The following is a 17,863-nucleotide window of genomic DNA, read 5'->3' on the forward strand; positions in this document are numbered from 1 at the left end:
AATTAAGAAAATATAAAACTTTTATACCTGCTGAACTATTGTACTGTTGGCCTTCCCTTTCTTGGATGTTTTGCGGTTTCTGCTGTATTCTGATCATCATAGTGGTTTTAGGTTGGCCAATAGGTGGTCTAATTATTGTATATTATAGTATGCTTTTTGTTAAACCTTTTTCTTTTGTTGTTGTTTTTTTTTCTAAAGGGACAACGCAGGAGAACTTAGACCGACTTATACAACATGCTAAGATAGAGAGCGATGGCGATGTGTTGAAAAACTGGAAATATATTGGTGTTCCAGTTGTCCAAAAGGTAAGGAATGACCACTATACAGGCAGCTTATTTAGGAGATCTGTATCCTGTAGGCTTTTTCACTAAAGATGCCCAGGAATAGTAAAAAGGATCATTGCCAGATCTAGTGAATAATGGTGCGATCAAAAATTAATTTAACGGGTCTATGGGCATTTTGTAACCAAGTGCAGCTGATTTCATGGGAAGCTTCCATCTCCTAGTTCATATTTTTCCAGCCAGTCACTATTGCCTAATATGAATGCTTAGCTGGTATGATCATGCATGTTAATGTAAGTGATTGTAAAGTGTAATTTGTCTGTGAGAGCTGTCTTAATTCTGTGACACCTGAACCCAACAAGGCAACAGTCTGCATGTTTTATCCTGTTGTAACTGTCTGCTCCTAATTCATCCGAGATATTCGCAGACTTACAATGAGCTGCAGGGCAGAAGCATACATGTATTGTCAAAAAAAAATCGGTTACTCATCATCATTTTTATTTTTTATTTTGTTTTGCGCTTTCTTGCCCTTATTTATAACCCCTTATTTCTAACCTTTCTAATCTTATCTTTTCTTTATTTCTTTAAGACTGTCTGTGCTGGGGACTCAGGTTAGTTAAAAACCACACTGCTTTAATGATACTGTATGCTACAATCACCTTTACAGTTACCAGTTGTTATTCATGGTGTGTACACACAGATCAACTGCCTGTAGACTGATTAGAGCATGTAGGCATGCACAAGGTTCTGTGAACAGAGAAATGCCATATTACAGTGAACAATCTGTTCCTCCTATGCAAATGGGAAATGATGGAGCATTCCACTCAAATGTGTGAGATGAGTGTGCCCCTGTTTCCCAAGTCTGTTTTCCTGCACTGTGCACTCTGCCTGGATGAAGTAAAGTTTCCAGGAGATGGTCCCACACTTGGCAGTAGGAAGTGAGCTACGAAGGACTAAAAATATGGGGTAACCTGTTGCACTTACCGGTACTCCATTCTCTCAAACCAATTAAGGAGACTTCTATTTTAGGTAACCAGTTTAATTTTTTTTACACACCCATAATGCAACGTCCTTTTATCATTTAAGTTCCATTTTTGGCTTTTAGGTGTACATTTTTTAATGCTAAACTATACATTGGATGCATAATCAAAGGATCAAATTTAACTCCACCTTTCTTAGTATGTATCATCTTACACCCATATTTAGGGTGTAATATAAAGCATTCTTAGTGTGCACGGCCCCCCCACTTGCAGAATCCAAGGGTTCTTCTCCCCACCAGCTCCCATCAGATTTGAAATCAACGTGGAAAAATTCCCAACAGTATTTCCTCAAAGCCCATCTAGGTTTTTCACATACTCAAATTTTATATCCCTACCTTTGCCTCTAAACACTTTTATGTGTAACTAGTGACAGATTATTTAAATCCTGTAGAATGAAAAACCTAATTCTTGAAAGCTTTATACTATGTACTCTTCGGGACTATATTTCCCACAATCCAATATATCATTCCTTTGCAGAAGCTTTAATAATGACGCAGAACAACCCTGAACAGATTTAGATGAATCCGATAACCAGGCTACATCTGTTTACTAATTTTTACCCCCATAATGCAGAGCTGCATTTACTGGTGTTGAGTAACACATGAAGGCTCACAGATGGAACACCCTATACACCAGACTATAAAAACTATGACTTCCTGGTGGTGGATGATTTAATGCAGATCTTAAGTAAAATATGTTCATAAAGTCACTTTATTTTGTGGCCTTTAGCCTTGGCATTTAACCCTTTTGCTGCCATCAATGTAAGAGATAATGATAGCACAGAACTGCTTCCAGTTGGCCAGCTCAGTATCCCTTTCATCTTCTGCATTCTCTCTTCTGCAGTAAACTCATGTTCACATTATCGACCATGAGCCTATACAATATACACCCACCTGTGCTTAATAAATATTATAAGCAACTAAATATATGTATAGCGTAAATGAACATAAAATAAAGCTGCTGTCACAAGACATAATGTCTCAAGCTACAAACAAATCCTCAGTGTAGGAGGAACAGCACTTATAGTTTAATATAACCAATGTGCACCAATATACAATACAATACAATCCAGGGGATCCTACATTGAGGATTTATTTGTTTGGATCATAAAATTATACCAGAAGCATTCCTTGGACTTTGTATATAGAATAATAGCTGTTATCTGCAGGTGACAAGCCACTGTTTGAATCTATTTGTTCAAAAAGTGATTGTTCTCACCTTTGGGGCAGGGGGAGACTGAGGACTCCCTGTCCTCAATCTCTGTCTCAAAGTCTAAAGTGAAACACCTGGGGTTTTTCTAGACTCTGAATATTCTCCAAAGTCCCCTGGACTATGCTGTAAAAAAATAATAGCTCCAAAACGTTTTTTTATTTCTATCTTGCCAGGTATCAATCATAAGTGGCCAAGGCATTCCCCGCCCCTCAGCTGCAGGTAAACGTGCCACTGCAGAGAAGGGAAAAACTCCACCGCTTATGATTGACTTGGCTCTCCGTAGTGACCACTTCCTGGCGGGATAGCTCAGTTGGGTTCGGACTCTTGTCTGAACATGCCTGAACCTATTAGTGGTAATGCATGTTATGTGTGTTTGTGCACCAGCACCCTAAAGCTTTTCCATTCATGGATTGAAATTGGACCTGTTCAGCAGGGGCCAGCCGAATTTCGATTATTAAATCAACTTCTATCGAAGAGACATGTTGGAAAAATTTTCTCCATCCCGATTGTCTGCAGCCACTGATCGATGTATCCTGACAGCGGCATGTGCCACTGTCTGAATTCAATGTCCTGGCGGGTGGGGGATTCCTCCATACACTTTTTAAAAAATACAATCCTTAAGCCGGCCAAAGACTATTTGAATCTCGGCCGGTTCAGCAGGGACCAGCCGAGATTCAGAGATTCAAACCATCCCATGTATTGAATTGTATTGTAACTGTGTTGTCTGCCCTCATGTTGTAAAGCACTGCGCAAACTGTTGGTGCCATATAAATCCTGTATAATAATAATAATACAAATCTATGGGTAGGCTGATTGTACCCAAGTTGATCCATTGATCAACTTGGGTACAACCAGCATACTGGATTTTTACATGCAGTTATTGCCAGCGGCTATAGCTGCTAGCAATAATCGCTGTGCTCTCCTGGTGAGGACAGCACTCCCCTGCAGGAGAACACAATAGCTCAGTGGGAGGGATTCCCTCATTAACACAGTCGACTTTAAACTCTATGTTCAGGGCAGTGTGTGACACTGCCACACATGTGGCAAACTGCATTAACAAAAAAATGTATGCCTACATCATTTTATTGTTATGTAATGCCGCGCACACACACACACTCGCACACACAGCACTGTGGATTGGGCGTTATCACAAAACTTACTGTAGGTGTGAGTCCAACCTCTAGGTTTTTAGAGTAAGTTGTTTGTTCTTCTTTTTTTCTTTTTGGTACCTCCCATTTAGCAAAAAGGCACAATTTAAAATTTGCAAATATGATCAATTCAATTCCAGGGTTGCAGGAAGGAAAATGGCTTAATGTTTGTCCTGCTTTCACGCTTGGCAGCTGCCAGAAAGTAAACGGCAACGCATTACCTCCCCGGCAGTTGTCTCTTCCGACCGCAGTAGGGGGCGGTGCAGTGCATTATTCAGCTCTTCACACAGCGCTTTTTTTTTTTTTAAAAGGCACTGAACTTTGACGAGTACAAAATTGTACTTCACGTCACTGTACAGCAGTGGGATGCACTGTGCTGCTGTATAGTGACATGCCATTCCTTACAGCACACTATGATAAAATGCAGCATGTCTGCATTGTATAGCAGCTCACTGAAGCACAGCCCCCAGCTTTGTTGCAGTGTAAATAGGACACACAGACAACAGACCCCCACAACCACTGCCCAGGGTTTTCAAGAAGAGGCCATTGTCCCCATCAACCTGGGGACAAGGTGCTTTTGGGTGGGGGGCGCAGAGCCCCTGCCCCAAAGCACCCACCCCCTATGTTGAGGGTTTGTGGCCTGGTATGGTCAGAGGGGGTTTGTTCGCCCCCCCCCCCTTTTTTCTGACCTGCCAGGCTGCATGCTCAGATAAGAGTCTGGTATGGGTTTTAGGGGGACCCCATGCTGTTTTTGTTTTAGCGTGGGGTTCCCTTTTAAGACCCTCAAAGCACACGTCACACCACAAGTCAGATATCAGGATCCGACTTGGATGCGTCTTCTATTCAAATCAATGGGCTGAAAGTCAGATCAGTAAATACTGCTCCCGTAAGGAGCCATTGATTTAGAGGCAGAGAAATACTGCTAAATGCTAATGTGGCTAAACGTGCATTAACGCCAATGCAAAAAGCTACTAATATCGTGTTTTTACAGCTGTTTTTTCCTGGCATTGGTAGTGGCTTTGCAGCTCAATTTTTCTAATGCCCTGTGTGCATGGGGACTAAAACCTAGCCCACTACTTTCTTTACCCAAAAATGTCCTATCCTAACCTTAACCTATCCCCTGGAATGCTATACTTGCCTTATTGGGTGCCAGAGCTGTCATTTCTGAAAGCACTCAGTCCTGTGCTCACAGCAATTGGTTCACAAATTTATTCTCACCCCTTAAATTTAAATGTTCTAATCCTTGAAATACCTACTTGTTCTGGAGAAATGCTTCATTATTGGTATTTCATGGTGGACAATATTGCGGGAAAAAGCCTGGGTGTTGGGCCATACAAGAATATACAAATCTTCACACTGGTCCTCCAATTTTAACAAAGGGCACATGACCAAATTTGGTCATGTTATTGGTCACTGTAAAAATGTAAAGTAGTGTTTTCTTCAACACAGGCAAGTGTAGTGCTTCATGTGGTTTAGAATACTGAAATGTAAAGGGTTAGTTCACCTTTACAGAAAAAAAAATGTAAAGGTAAATGAACACCAGACACACTTCCCACCCCCCCCCCTGGTCCCTGTTGAACTTGCCTTTGGGGTAGCTGAGCTGTCGGAACTTCCAGGATGGAGCAGATTGATTCACTGTGACTGCAATGACAAGCCAAAATTTCATCTGGTCTAGGAGGGTGCTGACTGTTCAGCATCCCCAATGGTAAGTACATCAGTGACTTGGGTGATGGGGAGGGGAGTCCATTGATAAACTTCAAATTTTTTCTATAAAGCTTAATTAACATTTTAAGGAAGCGATGGGGACTTTTTCATATTATGTCTGCAGTAATTCTTAGTTTTGGTTGTTTCCATACCTGGACAGTTAAACTTAATTTGGATGCCAAGGCTATAAACCCAAGGATTTAGAGAAATCTATAGTCATGGCATGCACTGTCATTTCCCAATATCAGCAATGTAATAGCAATACAAAGTACAAACCATAGTTATGTTTGACTAGTCAAAGACTATATATCCCATGGTACCTTGATGACTGCTAGCAGTGAGTCCTGTACTTACTCCGCCGCCCAAAACATCTCCTCTTAGCACTTCTGTAGTTCAGAATGGGGGGCTCTGTGAATGGGGGGGGCTCTGTGAATTCTGTGACACAGCAGTTCCTATCAACAGGACATAGTAAATATGTATCACAGAATTCAAGAATCTAAATATGTGGGAATCATCCCAAAGTAGGTTTACAAACTTCTGGTATGCATGAAGATGAGGTTTATGAAGGAGCTTACTAGGACAAGGAGCATTAAAGCGAAGCTTCACGCAAAAGGGGAAGTTCCGCTTTTCTGCTGCCTCCCCTCCTCTTTTTTTGAACACTTTTATGGGGGGGAGGGGGATGGGTACCTAGTTTTGATAGATTCCCAAGTCCAGCTTGGATCACCTAGGCGATTCAAGTGGATGTTCAGCCCCCCTCCATCCTTTTCCTGCAGCCTCCCAGGCACATCATAGGTCCTAGGAGGTTGCAAGATTATTCACAAAGTGCAACCTAGTGGGAAGCTGGCTTTGAAGCTGCACGGAGTCACAGCTGGCTTCCCAAAGTAAACATGCCGGCGGCAGGGACCCAAACGGCAAAGAATCAGCCTGGGTGAGGATGGCGCTAGATCCCTGGACAGGCAAGTGTTCTTTTTTATTAAAGTCAGCAGCTACTACAGTATCTGCTAACTTAACTAAACAAAAAAAGCAGCCCCTTTCATGCTATAACCCCTTCCACCCTACCAAATAAAGTGTGAAAGTGCCACAAGGGCAAAAAGAGGGATAAACCACTTCACTCACCAATAATGTGGTGTGGGTGTGGGTGCAACTGCCAGAAATAAGGCAAACTACAGCTGTAAAGGACCGACTGTAAAAAGCAGGTAATAATTATCACCCAAGCAGTATAGTATATGCAAAAGTTTATTTAGAACAATATTTAAAAATATACTTTTTGGAAAGCTTCACTTAAGGAATTAAATAAACCAACACCTTCCAAAAGATGGAATGACCATAAAGTCAGCCATCAATGGATAAAAAAATCTGGATTGTACCCCCTAACAATCAGTAAAGCATGTCTGTCAAGCCTAAAGAAACCAAGCTAAAATACTGGTATTTATACAAAAAGTAACCCCCCCCCCCTAGGCCGGGTGATCTCTGTATCAAGGAATGAAAACAATGTCCTTTTAACTAAGGTGCAGCAAGCTGCTAAGCAATTCTGCAAGGCATAGAATGCAGCATCCAGCAAATAATTGCTATGGATAAGGAAATTCTGAATTCGCATTAATTATTGCAAGCAAGTCAATCAAAGCAAGCAGAGCAAGAAGTTTCTGAAATGAAAGTCCATGTATAGTGAAGTAAGTACTGCTGTGTTGCAAGTGGTATGTTTTGACAAATGCTCCACATTATGAGCGTGTTATTCAGACCACATACACTGTATATTGCTCTTACGCAGCATGAGATTGTATTAGAGCAGACTTCCATCAATCAATCACTGTCATTTTCCACATTAGCCCAAACTTGCTATCAATCAGAAAATTTTGAATTTACATTGGTTATTGCAGATCGAGCGAAGCAAGCAGAAGCTCATACAGTGAGGGGAAAAAAGTTTTTGATCTCCTGCTGATTTTGTACGTTTGACCACTGACAAAGAAATGATCAGTCTATAGGTTTATTTTTACAGTAAGAGACAGAAGAACAAAAAAAAAAAATATCCAGAAAAACGCATTTAAAAAAATTCTAAATTGATTTGCATTTTAATGAGTGAAAGTATTTGACCCCTTTGCAAAACATGACTTAGTACTTGGTGGAGAAACCGTTGTTGGCAACCGCAGAGGTCAGACATTTCTTGTGGTTGGCCACCAAGTTTGCACACATCTCATGAGGGATTTTGTCCCACTCTTTGCAGATCCTCTCCAAGTTATGAAGGTTTTGAGGCTGAGGTTTGTTAGCTCGAACCTTCAGCTCCCTCCACATATTGTCTATGGGAATAAGGTCTGGAGACTGGCTAGGCCACTCCAGGACCATTTTTAGTTTGCGGCTTCACAGCCGGGTACGCACTGCGCATGCGCGAGTTGCGCTACGCGCCGTGATTGGCCGGCAATCTTCTGGGACCTCTGACATGTCCCAGAAGATTGCAGGGAGGGAGGGGGAGAGGAGAACTTCTGCTCAGGGCGCCGCGGCGCTCCGAGCGGAAGTGGGAGCGGGTACCTGTCAAAACTAGGTACCCGCTCCCCCCCCCCCCCAAAAAAATGACATGCCAAATGTGGCATGTCAGGGGGTTAGAACCACCTAAAGCAGAAGTTCCACTTTTGGGTGGAACTCTGCTTTAAGCCACTCCTATTGTCATGCTGGAATACCCATCCATGACCCATTTCAATGCCCTGGCTGAGGGAAGGATGTTCTCACCCCAGATTTGACGGTACATGGCACCCTTCTATTGTCCCTTTTTGATGCAGTGAGGTTGTCCTGTCTCCTTAGCAAAAAACACCCCCAAAGCATAATGTTTCTACCTCCATGTTTGATGATTGGGTATGGTGTTCTTGGGGTCATAGGCAGCATTCCTCCTCCTCCTCCTCCTCCACCAAACACGGCAAGTTGAGTTGATGCCAAAGAGCTTGATTTTGGTCTCATCTGACCACAACACTTTCACCCAGTTTTCCTCTGATCATTCACATGTTCATTAGCAAACTTCGGACAGGCCTATACATGTGCTTTCTTGAGCAGGGGGACCTTGCAGACGCTACAGGATTTCAGGCCTTTATGGTGTGGTGTGTTACTAATTGTTTTCTTGATGAATATGTTTCCAGCTGTCTTGAGATCATTGACAAGATTCTCCCATGTAGTTCTGGGCTTATTCCTCACCATTTTCATGATCATTGAAACTCCACGAGGTGAGATCTTTCATTGAGCCCCAGACTGAAGGAGATTGACCGTTATTTTGTGTTTCTTCCATTTGCATTTCGCCCCAATTGTTTTCACCCTCTCACCAAGCTGCTCGGTGATGGTCTTGTAGACCATTCCAGCCTTGGGTAGGTCTGCAATCTTGTCCCTGACATCCTTGGACAGCTCTTTGGTCTTGGCCATGGTGGAGAGATTAGAATCTGGTTGAATGCTTCTGTGGACAGGTGTCTTTTATACAGGTAACAAGCTGAGATTAGCACCACTCCCTTTAGGAGTGCTCCTAATCTCAGCTGGTTTCCTGTATAGAAGACATCTGGGATCCAGAAATCTTGCTGATTGATAGGGGATCAAATACTTATTTTACTCATTAAAATGCATATCAATGTATAACTTATTTTTTTTTGTGTTTTTTTTCTGGATATTTTTGTTGTTCTGTCTCTCACAGTTGAAATAAACCTACCATTAAAATTCTAGACTGATCATTTCTTTGTCAGTGGGCAAACCTACAAAATCAGCAGGGAATCAAATACTTTTTCCCCCTCACTGTAGATGGTAAAGGCAAACATTGCTAGGTTGCACATAGCATATTTAACCTGCTCATAGTTTGAAACATTTGTCAGACCATCAAGCTTTAACCATTTGACCTCCATAAGATTTACCTCCCCTTCCTGACCAGGCCATTTTTTGCAATATGGCACTGTTACTTAAACTGACAATTGCGCAGTTGTGCGACACTTTTTCCCACAAAAAGAGCTGTCTTCTGGTGGTATTTGATCACCTCTGTGTTTATTTTTTTGCGCTATAAACAAAAAAGACCGACCCTTTTGGAAAAAAAAAAAATCATTGTTTACTTTCGGCTATAAAACATATTCAATAAAAAAAAAAAGAAAACATATTTCTTCATCAATTTAATCAATATGTATTCTGCTTCAAATTTTTGGTAAAAAATCTCAATAAGCGTATATTGATTGGTTTACCCAAAAATTTGTGTCTACAAACTATGGGATATTTTTTTTTTTTTTAGTTTTTTTAATAGTAATGGCAGCGAATAGCGACTTATAGTGGGACTGCGATACTGCGACGGACATTCGGACACGAATTGACACTCTTGCCACTTTTTGAGGACCAGTGACACACATACAGTGATCAGTGCTGAAAAAAATACACACTGTCACTGTACTAATGACTCTGGCTGGAAAAGGGTTAACATCAGGAGTGATCAAAAGGCTAGCTGTGTTAAGGATCAAAGGTTTAACTGTGTTTCTGTGTAGTATGGGAGGTGCCTTTACTAGGGAATGGTATGGATCCATGTCCCTGTAGGATCCATGCCTTCCCTACTAACAGAACGACAATCTGTCTTGTTGATATAGGCAGACTGCCATTCTGCCTGTGTAACGTATTATCAGCGGGTGCTGGCCGACATCCAGTCTGTGGTACCCGCTGATTGACTCATGTCTGTATGTGTATTATCCCAGTGGGAGTGAGGTGCTGGTGGTGCGCATGCGTGTCCTCTACCTGGAAGAGCCGTATCATGTGTGTATATATACTTGATCCGGTGCACAGCTGCTGCCATGTAGCAGTAAAACTGCTATGGGGCAGACAGCAAGTGGTAAAATTTAATTTTTTTCCCTTCCACCCCAAACCTGCTCAGTTTCACTTGGAGCTCATGCACACTGCAACTTAAAAAAAAAAAGCTGCTTTTTCAAGCATTTGAGCTTTTATTTCAGCTTGAAGAAGCTTGTGCTTTTTGTGCACTTTTTTATTGCACTTCTTAAAGCTCCTTTTGAGCTTTCTTGAGCATAAATAAGCGTGTTGTTTTTTTTTTTTTTTTCACAAACCCTTCTAGATAGTGTTACCACTGTATAAACAAAACAAAAAGCTGAAACAAACATTTTCACACTTTCTTGAGCTCTTTGGGGCACTATCTCCTCTCAAAAAACACAAGTTTGGGTGGTTTTCTGCCTGTAGGAGAATATGCCTAAAAAAGCCATAGTGTGTATGGATACACATTGGCTAACATGGAGGGGAGTTCGCGGGCAGAAAAATGAAGAGCTGGATTTTGTATAGAATAGAGCATGTTAGAGCTGTGACAACCTACTTTTATTTGATTTTATAAACTGTGTGTGTTCTTCTAAGTGGCTTCTGCTGTGGCAGCCAGGCACTGTTTTTAGCTAGAACTGCAATACAAATTTTCCTATCACTTCTGTCAAGCCAGGCCTTGATGCCACAAAAATAGTTAGGGAAATAGTGCATGCACCCACCAAGCTCTTTCTTTCCTGTGATCCTACCCCATTTGCAGCCCTAATCTACCTTCTGTCTCAATGATCGTGCTGGTGAACTCACACCCAGGGGTGAAGTTTACTGCATGTGTGCTAGATTTATTTTTTCTTTTCCTGGGCTCCAGGACCGCATCTATAGCATAGCACACATCTTTATGTCCTGCAGCATAGCCACAGCATTGCCACTAAAAATTTCCAAGCTATGCTATACTGACACAAGATCAGCACCTGGGTTAGGTCAGGGGAAACAGTAGCACCTTGTACCAGTGTCCTTTACCCCTTCACCAGGGCTGCAATCCCCTTCGCCACCTGCAGTGATTGGTCACACAGCCTTCACTGCTGCTGTCCTAAAGAACCTGAGGCTGGTTACTCCACTCAGATCAATATGTACTCCTGGAGTTTAGCACTTTGGTGGACCTTCAAGAAAATCCTTATCTGAAGCCAAGCTCTTCCCCTCCTTGGCACAAAGCAAGCGGATTTTCTCTCTGCGATTCATAAATTCAGGAAGGACACCTTATTTAAGCCTAGTTAAGCCGAGTACACACAGCCGAATGTACATTCAGCCCGTGTGTATGTCAGTCTGTCTGACCGAAGCCAACTCCCAATCAGCGCCCTTAGCCAGCGGCAGTGTTCTGGCAGCGGGGGGGGGGGTTGTTCTGGCGGTATCAGAACACAATAGCTCAGCGGGGTGAGATCGCTATACTAACTTCCTGAGTATGAACTTGTGCCATGTAGATGTCTGTGGCTTTCCTGCGCATTGGCCGTGAACTGGGTTTTGTCCCGCATAACCTTGTCCTCCAGTTCTGAAGAGCGCTTTGGTTAAGATGTTGGTCTGAGCAGCAGATATCTAACAAGATGTGTGCCTCCCTTTCATTAGGAAATTGCCATTACAGCTGTTCTCTAAACAACCAAATGCATTCCGGAGGAAAAGGGTACCCCTTTCCCAAGCCCTTAGGGACAAGCAGCAACCATGTTTGCCTGATTAATTCCATCAGACATCAAAATTAAATTTTGCTCTCACAAGCAGGCCTTTATTCTCCTTCATGCAAGGGTAGTTTGACTTTCTCTGGGGACCCAAAAGTTCTTGGAATTTCAAGGATCCAAGCCCTCAGGCAAGTCCTCTCCTGCTTGAATGTTCAACCGTAACAATGTCATCTTCAGCAGGTGTTTGTAGGCCTTTGCAAGAATCTGGTATTGCTGCCGTCCTCCACCTCAGTTCTCTGCCATATGGCTACCTAGGCCTCTGCAATGTAGAGTAGAGTTAATTCGGGTCTTCTGTGACAGTTATTCAGGGGAATCCTCTCTTAAATTCCTTTATCACGCAAGTCACTTGGCTTCCATCAATATAAAGAATGTGACCCATATGCAAAGAACTTAGAGCGCCGCTCAAAGCCTCCCCTCTGCAGTCCAAAGCACAAAACGGGTACTGGTGTTTGTTTTACTTGTGTCTTTTTAAAAGGTTCTTGCAGTAAAAATCAAGGAAGCTTAGACTTCTGTAGTGTATCAATGTGCTTTACTAAACAGAAAAGCCGCACATACAACTGCACAAAACACACTTCATAGATGCAATAAATAAACAACAGTTATTCAACTTAGACTTTCAGTTGATGAAATGTCTTCATGGTCCTTTGCTCAGTCCAACAACTTTCTCCAAACTTCTCCAGCTTCAAGCAGCCATGTCTTGCCTCTGTCTTCCAAAACACAACTCCTTTGTCTGACCACATGCTTCTTTTCAAAACCTAATGTCCTCTCCCTACTTCCTGTTGCATCATATCCTGCAAAGGGCTTCCTCTGAGACCAGCCCAACTGGTACATTTGCATATCAATAGGGGAGGCTTTGCTTTTAACACAGAACATGATCTCAAAAATATAACGATGCTATGCTAATACATACATATGCTATAAAAATCATAACACAGTGTTCAAACAATCTCATCCAGGCTAGCAGAAGCAAATCCAAAAGACAAATTGTGGAAAAGCCACACACACCAGGTCCAGCCACTATAAAGAGAGTTGGAGATACCGCTTCAGTCTAAGCTCTTTCCGACTTAATGGGTGGGGCAAAACATGTCGAGAGGGGTGTATTCTGGTGGAGTTTAGTCTGAAGCCGTATCTTCACCTTTCTGTATAGTGGCTGGGCTCCAGTGTGCAATATAAATGTGTTTTAACACTTATCCATCTTTCCACATATCCGCAATTTCTTTGTTTTGCCATGGGTACCAGTCACTATAGGTTTGTGGTCCTTCCCAAATATATTTACAGGGGTTCTTGCACCAGCTCTGGGTCTTCTTTGTCTTAGAGGTAGTCCAGGTTGCCAATGAAAGGAATATCTGCTGCTGCAGGAGCAGACTTCTCTGACCTTGAAATCCATTGTGTCATGCATTAACCAGACCTTGAGGAATTTGGCTGCATCCTGAACTGTCACATCACTTGGAAAAGTGGTCCTCAACCCTGGCCTACAGGGCCCACTAACAGGCCAGATTTTCAAGATAACTGAAATACATCCCAGGTGATATCATTTGCTGCTCAGTGATTGCAGTACTCTAGTCTGCATCTCCCCAAGGTAATACCTAAAATCTGGCCTTTTAGTGAGCCTTGTAGGCCAGGGTTGAGGACCACTGACTTGGAATACTTGGGCCCTCTTCTTGATACTCTTCAAGCCTTTCTGCCCCTGGAGGAGTTAAACTGCAGATTGAGGTTTGATAACTTATATCCCATTGCTGGTCTTTTGCTGCATGCAAGTCCTAGGATTGACAGTATCCACCTTTTTTAAAGCTGTTCCCGTTGCCCAATTTCTCTCCAGAACATTTCAACAGAAGATTCTTATGGCATTGGACAAATCCAGTTTCTCAGGACAACATGGTCTGGTTACATCCTCTAGCCAAGATGTTTTTTCCTAGGTGGCTTTGGTCCCTGGCATTGTTGAAGGGCTGGTTCATTCTTACCCTCACTTTTGACAAGTGGTCTCAATGGGCGCCAGTTTTCTCGGTTGGGGCGGAGTTCTGGGTCCTTTGTCTGTTCAGGTTTGCTGGCCTGGGAGGTATCAAAGCAAACCGATAATCATCCTAGAGTTGTGAACACTGTCGTTCTTTTCATCTGTCATTACATTTCTGGATTCCCCCCTTCTGACTTGCCCTAGTCTAGAAGTCTAGTCTAGGTTCTATCAAACAATGCCACAGCTATCAGCCATCAGGGAGCACCAGAAATATTGTGAAAGCGAAGGAGGCATACTCTATCCTGTCCTAGGCAGAATTTCATTTTTTAGCAATTTCTGCAGTACACATTACCAGGGTGGTAAACTGGTATTCAGATTCTCAGCAGACGCCTCGACCAGGAGGTATTCTGGGGACGTTTGTCTGCATTGGGAATTTCTGAACATAAACTTGCTACCGTCTTGTTTCAAAAAGTAGTTGGACGGTTTTGTTTTGAGTATGCAGGATCCAACACTGGATACAGATGTCCTAGTAGCGCTGTACACTTGATCTATGCATTTCCTCTGCTGAAATTTTTACCTCAATGAAGGATTGAGGTTGAGAGCATTCCAGTCATTCTTATCTCTCCAGATTAGCTTTGGAGAGTGTGGTATTCTGATGTTGTTCATCTGTTAACCGATGTTCTGTGGCCTTTATTTCAGAAGCCGCCTTATACCCTGCTTCTCAGTCTTTGGCTTTGACTGGCTGACTGTTGAGTTCCAAAGGACAGGAGCTTTTCAGATTGTGTAATCCCAACCATGTTAAAAGCACAAATCTTTTACCCACAAGATGTATCATCGAACTTGGAAGATTTGTTTTCATTGGCATGAGTCTCTGGAGGTTTCCCCATGGGCTTTTTCGGTGGGCCGTGTTTTCTTTCCTGCATTTGGGGGTTGAACAACACCTTTGCCTTTAACATCATCAAAGGTCAGGTGTCTGCACTTTTCATTCTTTTTCAAAATCTCCTTGTTAATCATTTATTATTTTGTACTAATATGTACAAGGAGCAGGGCAGCCATCAGAAATCTTGCGGCCCCTTACACAGCTTTAGGCTTGGCCCCCCTGGGCCCTTACCACCAACATTCCTCTCAGGACAGCTGGGCCATTGGGGATGCTCGGCCCCCTACATGTGTATGGGCTGTCCCCCCTGATGGCTGCCCTGACAAGGAGTTCCACGTGTTCTGATTTACAACCTTGAAATTTAAATTTAGAATTGTCGGTGTTGGGGAGACCTCGTTTTGAACCTGTTAGGGACTTATTTTTTAGCATTGCTCTCCTGTAAGGTAGCCTTTCTTATGGCCATCACTTTGGCCAGAATAGTTTTTTTTTTTTATCAGCCTTATCCTGTAGAGATCCACATTCGATTTTGCACAAAGACAAGGTTATTTTAACACTTTTTGGATAAATAAAAAAAAAAAATAAAGTGGTTTCTGCTCTCACTATAATTTGGATATTGTTGCCTTCCCTTCTCTTCCCTTCCCTTGTTCTACACAAGGAGATTTTTTTTCATTTCCCCTTGCCAGGATGTGGTAGGAGCCATTAGGGTTCACCTTTACACCGCTTCCAAAATGTCTTAAGGGATTTCTTGGCTTACAAATCCACTTTCTCTTAGGTGGATTTGACAGGTTTTTGTGCTTGTTAGGATAGTTGGGAGATGCAGTTCTTTTTTCCTCTTAAGGGTCTTCAGACCTTGCTGTCGGATTTGTAAGGCTGCATGTACTTTGTCTAAACTTTACAAGGTCCAAGTTTTGGCTTTAAGGTTTGCCTGTGTGTTTTTTTTTTTTTTTTTTTTTTTTGTTTTTTTTTTTACTGTTTTTGGATCTTCCTGGGTTGCTTATTAACAAAGCCGTGTCCTTTAATGGGCTATATTGAAAATAGGATCTTTGTGTTCCCTTTTTTTTTTTTTCCCTCATTGAGGGACAAAGCTCCATCTCCTTATGCTATCCCTTTTCTCGTTGAACTGTTTATAACCTCCATGGGGCTGGCCTTCAGTTTTATTTATGTGCCTAATGTTAATTTTTCTGTAGAGAACAATAATTTGCTAGGTTGATTATTATGATTAAATCAGTGTCCCTCACTAAAATCTCTAAAAATTATTTTATGGGGAGTACAGAAATCAGTTTTTTACTTCGGTGTGTGTTGCAGTTGAAGTGTTTACTTAACTTTTCACTCTCCTGGAAAGGTTATTGTGTTAGGAAGTGAAGGGAATTCTCTTTAAGCCCTGAACAGCAGTGAAACCCTACAATTCTAATCTTCCTCCCTCTCTTCAAAAAAGGGTGAAAAAAAAAATCACTTTACAAATATGTACTTTTTTGATTCACTTTTGTGTTTTTGTTTTTGCACACCACACCGTGGGCTAAATGAAAAAAAATAGAAAAATAAATGCACTTTTAACCACCTCCTGCCAGCCGTATTGTGAATTGACGGACGCAGGGCGGCCCTTTCATTCTGGGACGGGGCATTACAGATCTTGGTAAAGAGCCAACATCAAAGCTCTGTTCCCATGTATTAGCTGTGTCCAATCACAGCTGGACACATGTAAACAAGGAAATACCGGTTATCTGCATTCCTCTCCTCACACTGACAGCATGTGAGGAGAGCCAAACCGTTTCCTCACAGGGAAGATCTGCACAGATAGTCAGGGCACTGATAATCAGTGCCCTGACTATCTTCGTAAGACCTATCTACACCACTGCATTGTGGTAACTATGTTGATACCCCTGTGAACCTGTGTGGTAGCGTACTGTATTGCATCATAACGTGTTACTATTACTAGTGCTGGCAAAAATGCAGTTGGTTCGGTTTTAATTTTTTTTTTATGCCCATTGTTATGTGTCCGGAAACGTATTAAAAAAAAAATGGGTGGCCCTAATGCAACCTATGATAAAGTGTGTATGTAAACTTTACTGCGTAAGGGACCAAGTTTTGTTTAGTGCACTTTTTTTCTTGTATTATAAACTTCTTTTTTTTTTTTTTTTTCTCTAGTCCTCACTTCGTAAACCAGCCAGGAGGGACCGATCAAGAGAAGAAACATTCCAGCTGTCTAGATGGACACCAATCATAAAAGATGTTCTAGAGGTGAGACTGATTCCATTGATATGTCAGGCAAGCAAATAACTTGGTAAGAAACGTGGGAAAAAGATTCAAATGATTGGTTTGGGCTGAGTAATTTATTATTCTCAAAATGCGGTCCTGTACCATGCAAATTGAGGATGCTTTACCTTTTGAGTTTATGGGGCAGGTAAGCATAATATAATATTTGGTGTGCATTTAGGAGCTTTTTAGGTATGCATCACAAATATTTGCCTGAGGAATAAAAGTTTTATACAGTATATGTATGGAATTTGTTTGCAGTCATATTTAGGGGTTGACATCAAAATACACCTAAGAATCTGCATGCTATTAGTTGTGTTTACGAAAATGGAAATACTTTAGGAAGCACTCGTGATGAATGTGGCATGTGTAATTAGGTGTTTAATATGCATGAGCAGCAGTTGTATACAACAGCAACATGCAGGTCGATTCTTAGAAGGTTATTATGGTGGAGGCAGCTAAAAAAAAAAAAATTGGACACATTGTCAACGTCTATGTGTTAGGATCCAATTCAAATTTCAACCACTTAATTCAAGTTTCTAAATGTAAATCCTAAAATGGCCTTGTGCACAAACACTACATTTGCAAACCTTTCATATTCTGTGCAGGAATTATCTTTTTTTTTTTTTTTTTTTTGTTTACAGGTAAGTAATCACCCCATTCCTGTGTCCTGGTCCACCCTCTCCCAATGGGACCCCCCCACCCAAGCTAAAACCTAGCTCCCCCCTTTCAAGATGTAAGGTCCAGTCTGTATGGGATGTCCGTATATGAATTTGAGCCTAATTAATGAAATCCTGGTACAGATGTGAAGTGTGATTGCTCAATCATCTGGTGTCAATACCTTCAGCATATGCCATGTTCAGCCTCCTAAAACAGTGTGCCACACATAAATATTAGGAACGACTATTGGACTACAAA

General features: G+C 41.9%; 1 protein-coding gene across 1 annotated transcript in view; it reads left to right on the forward strand.

Annotated features, from left to right (window-relative positions):
* The window catches only part of STXBP3 (syntaxin binding protein 3), a 125,796-nt gene that overhangs the window by 64,507 nt on the left and 43,426 nt on the right, over window positions 1-17,863 (forward strand). The window contains exons 15-16 of the mRNA XM_082266129.1: window positions 199-305; window positions 16,838-16,930. Coding sequence (XP_082122255.1) covers window positions 199-305; window positions 16,838-16,930 — 200 coding nt within the window. The remainder of the gene's footprint in view (window positions 1-198; window positions 306-16,837; window positions 16,931-17,863) is intronic.

This window comes from Pelophylax lessonae (assembly GCF_965119305.1).
Source record: "Pelophylax lessonae genome assembly, chromosome: 8".
Classification (NCBI taxonomy): domain Eukaryota; kingdom Metazoa; phylum Chordata; class Amphibia; order Anura; family Ranidae; genus Pelophylax; species Pelophylax lessonae.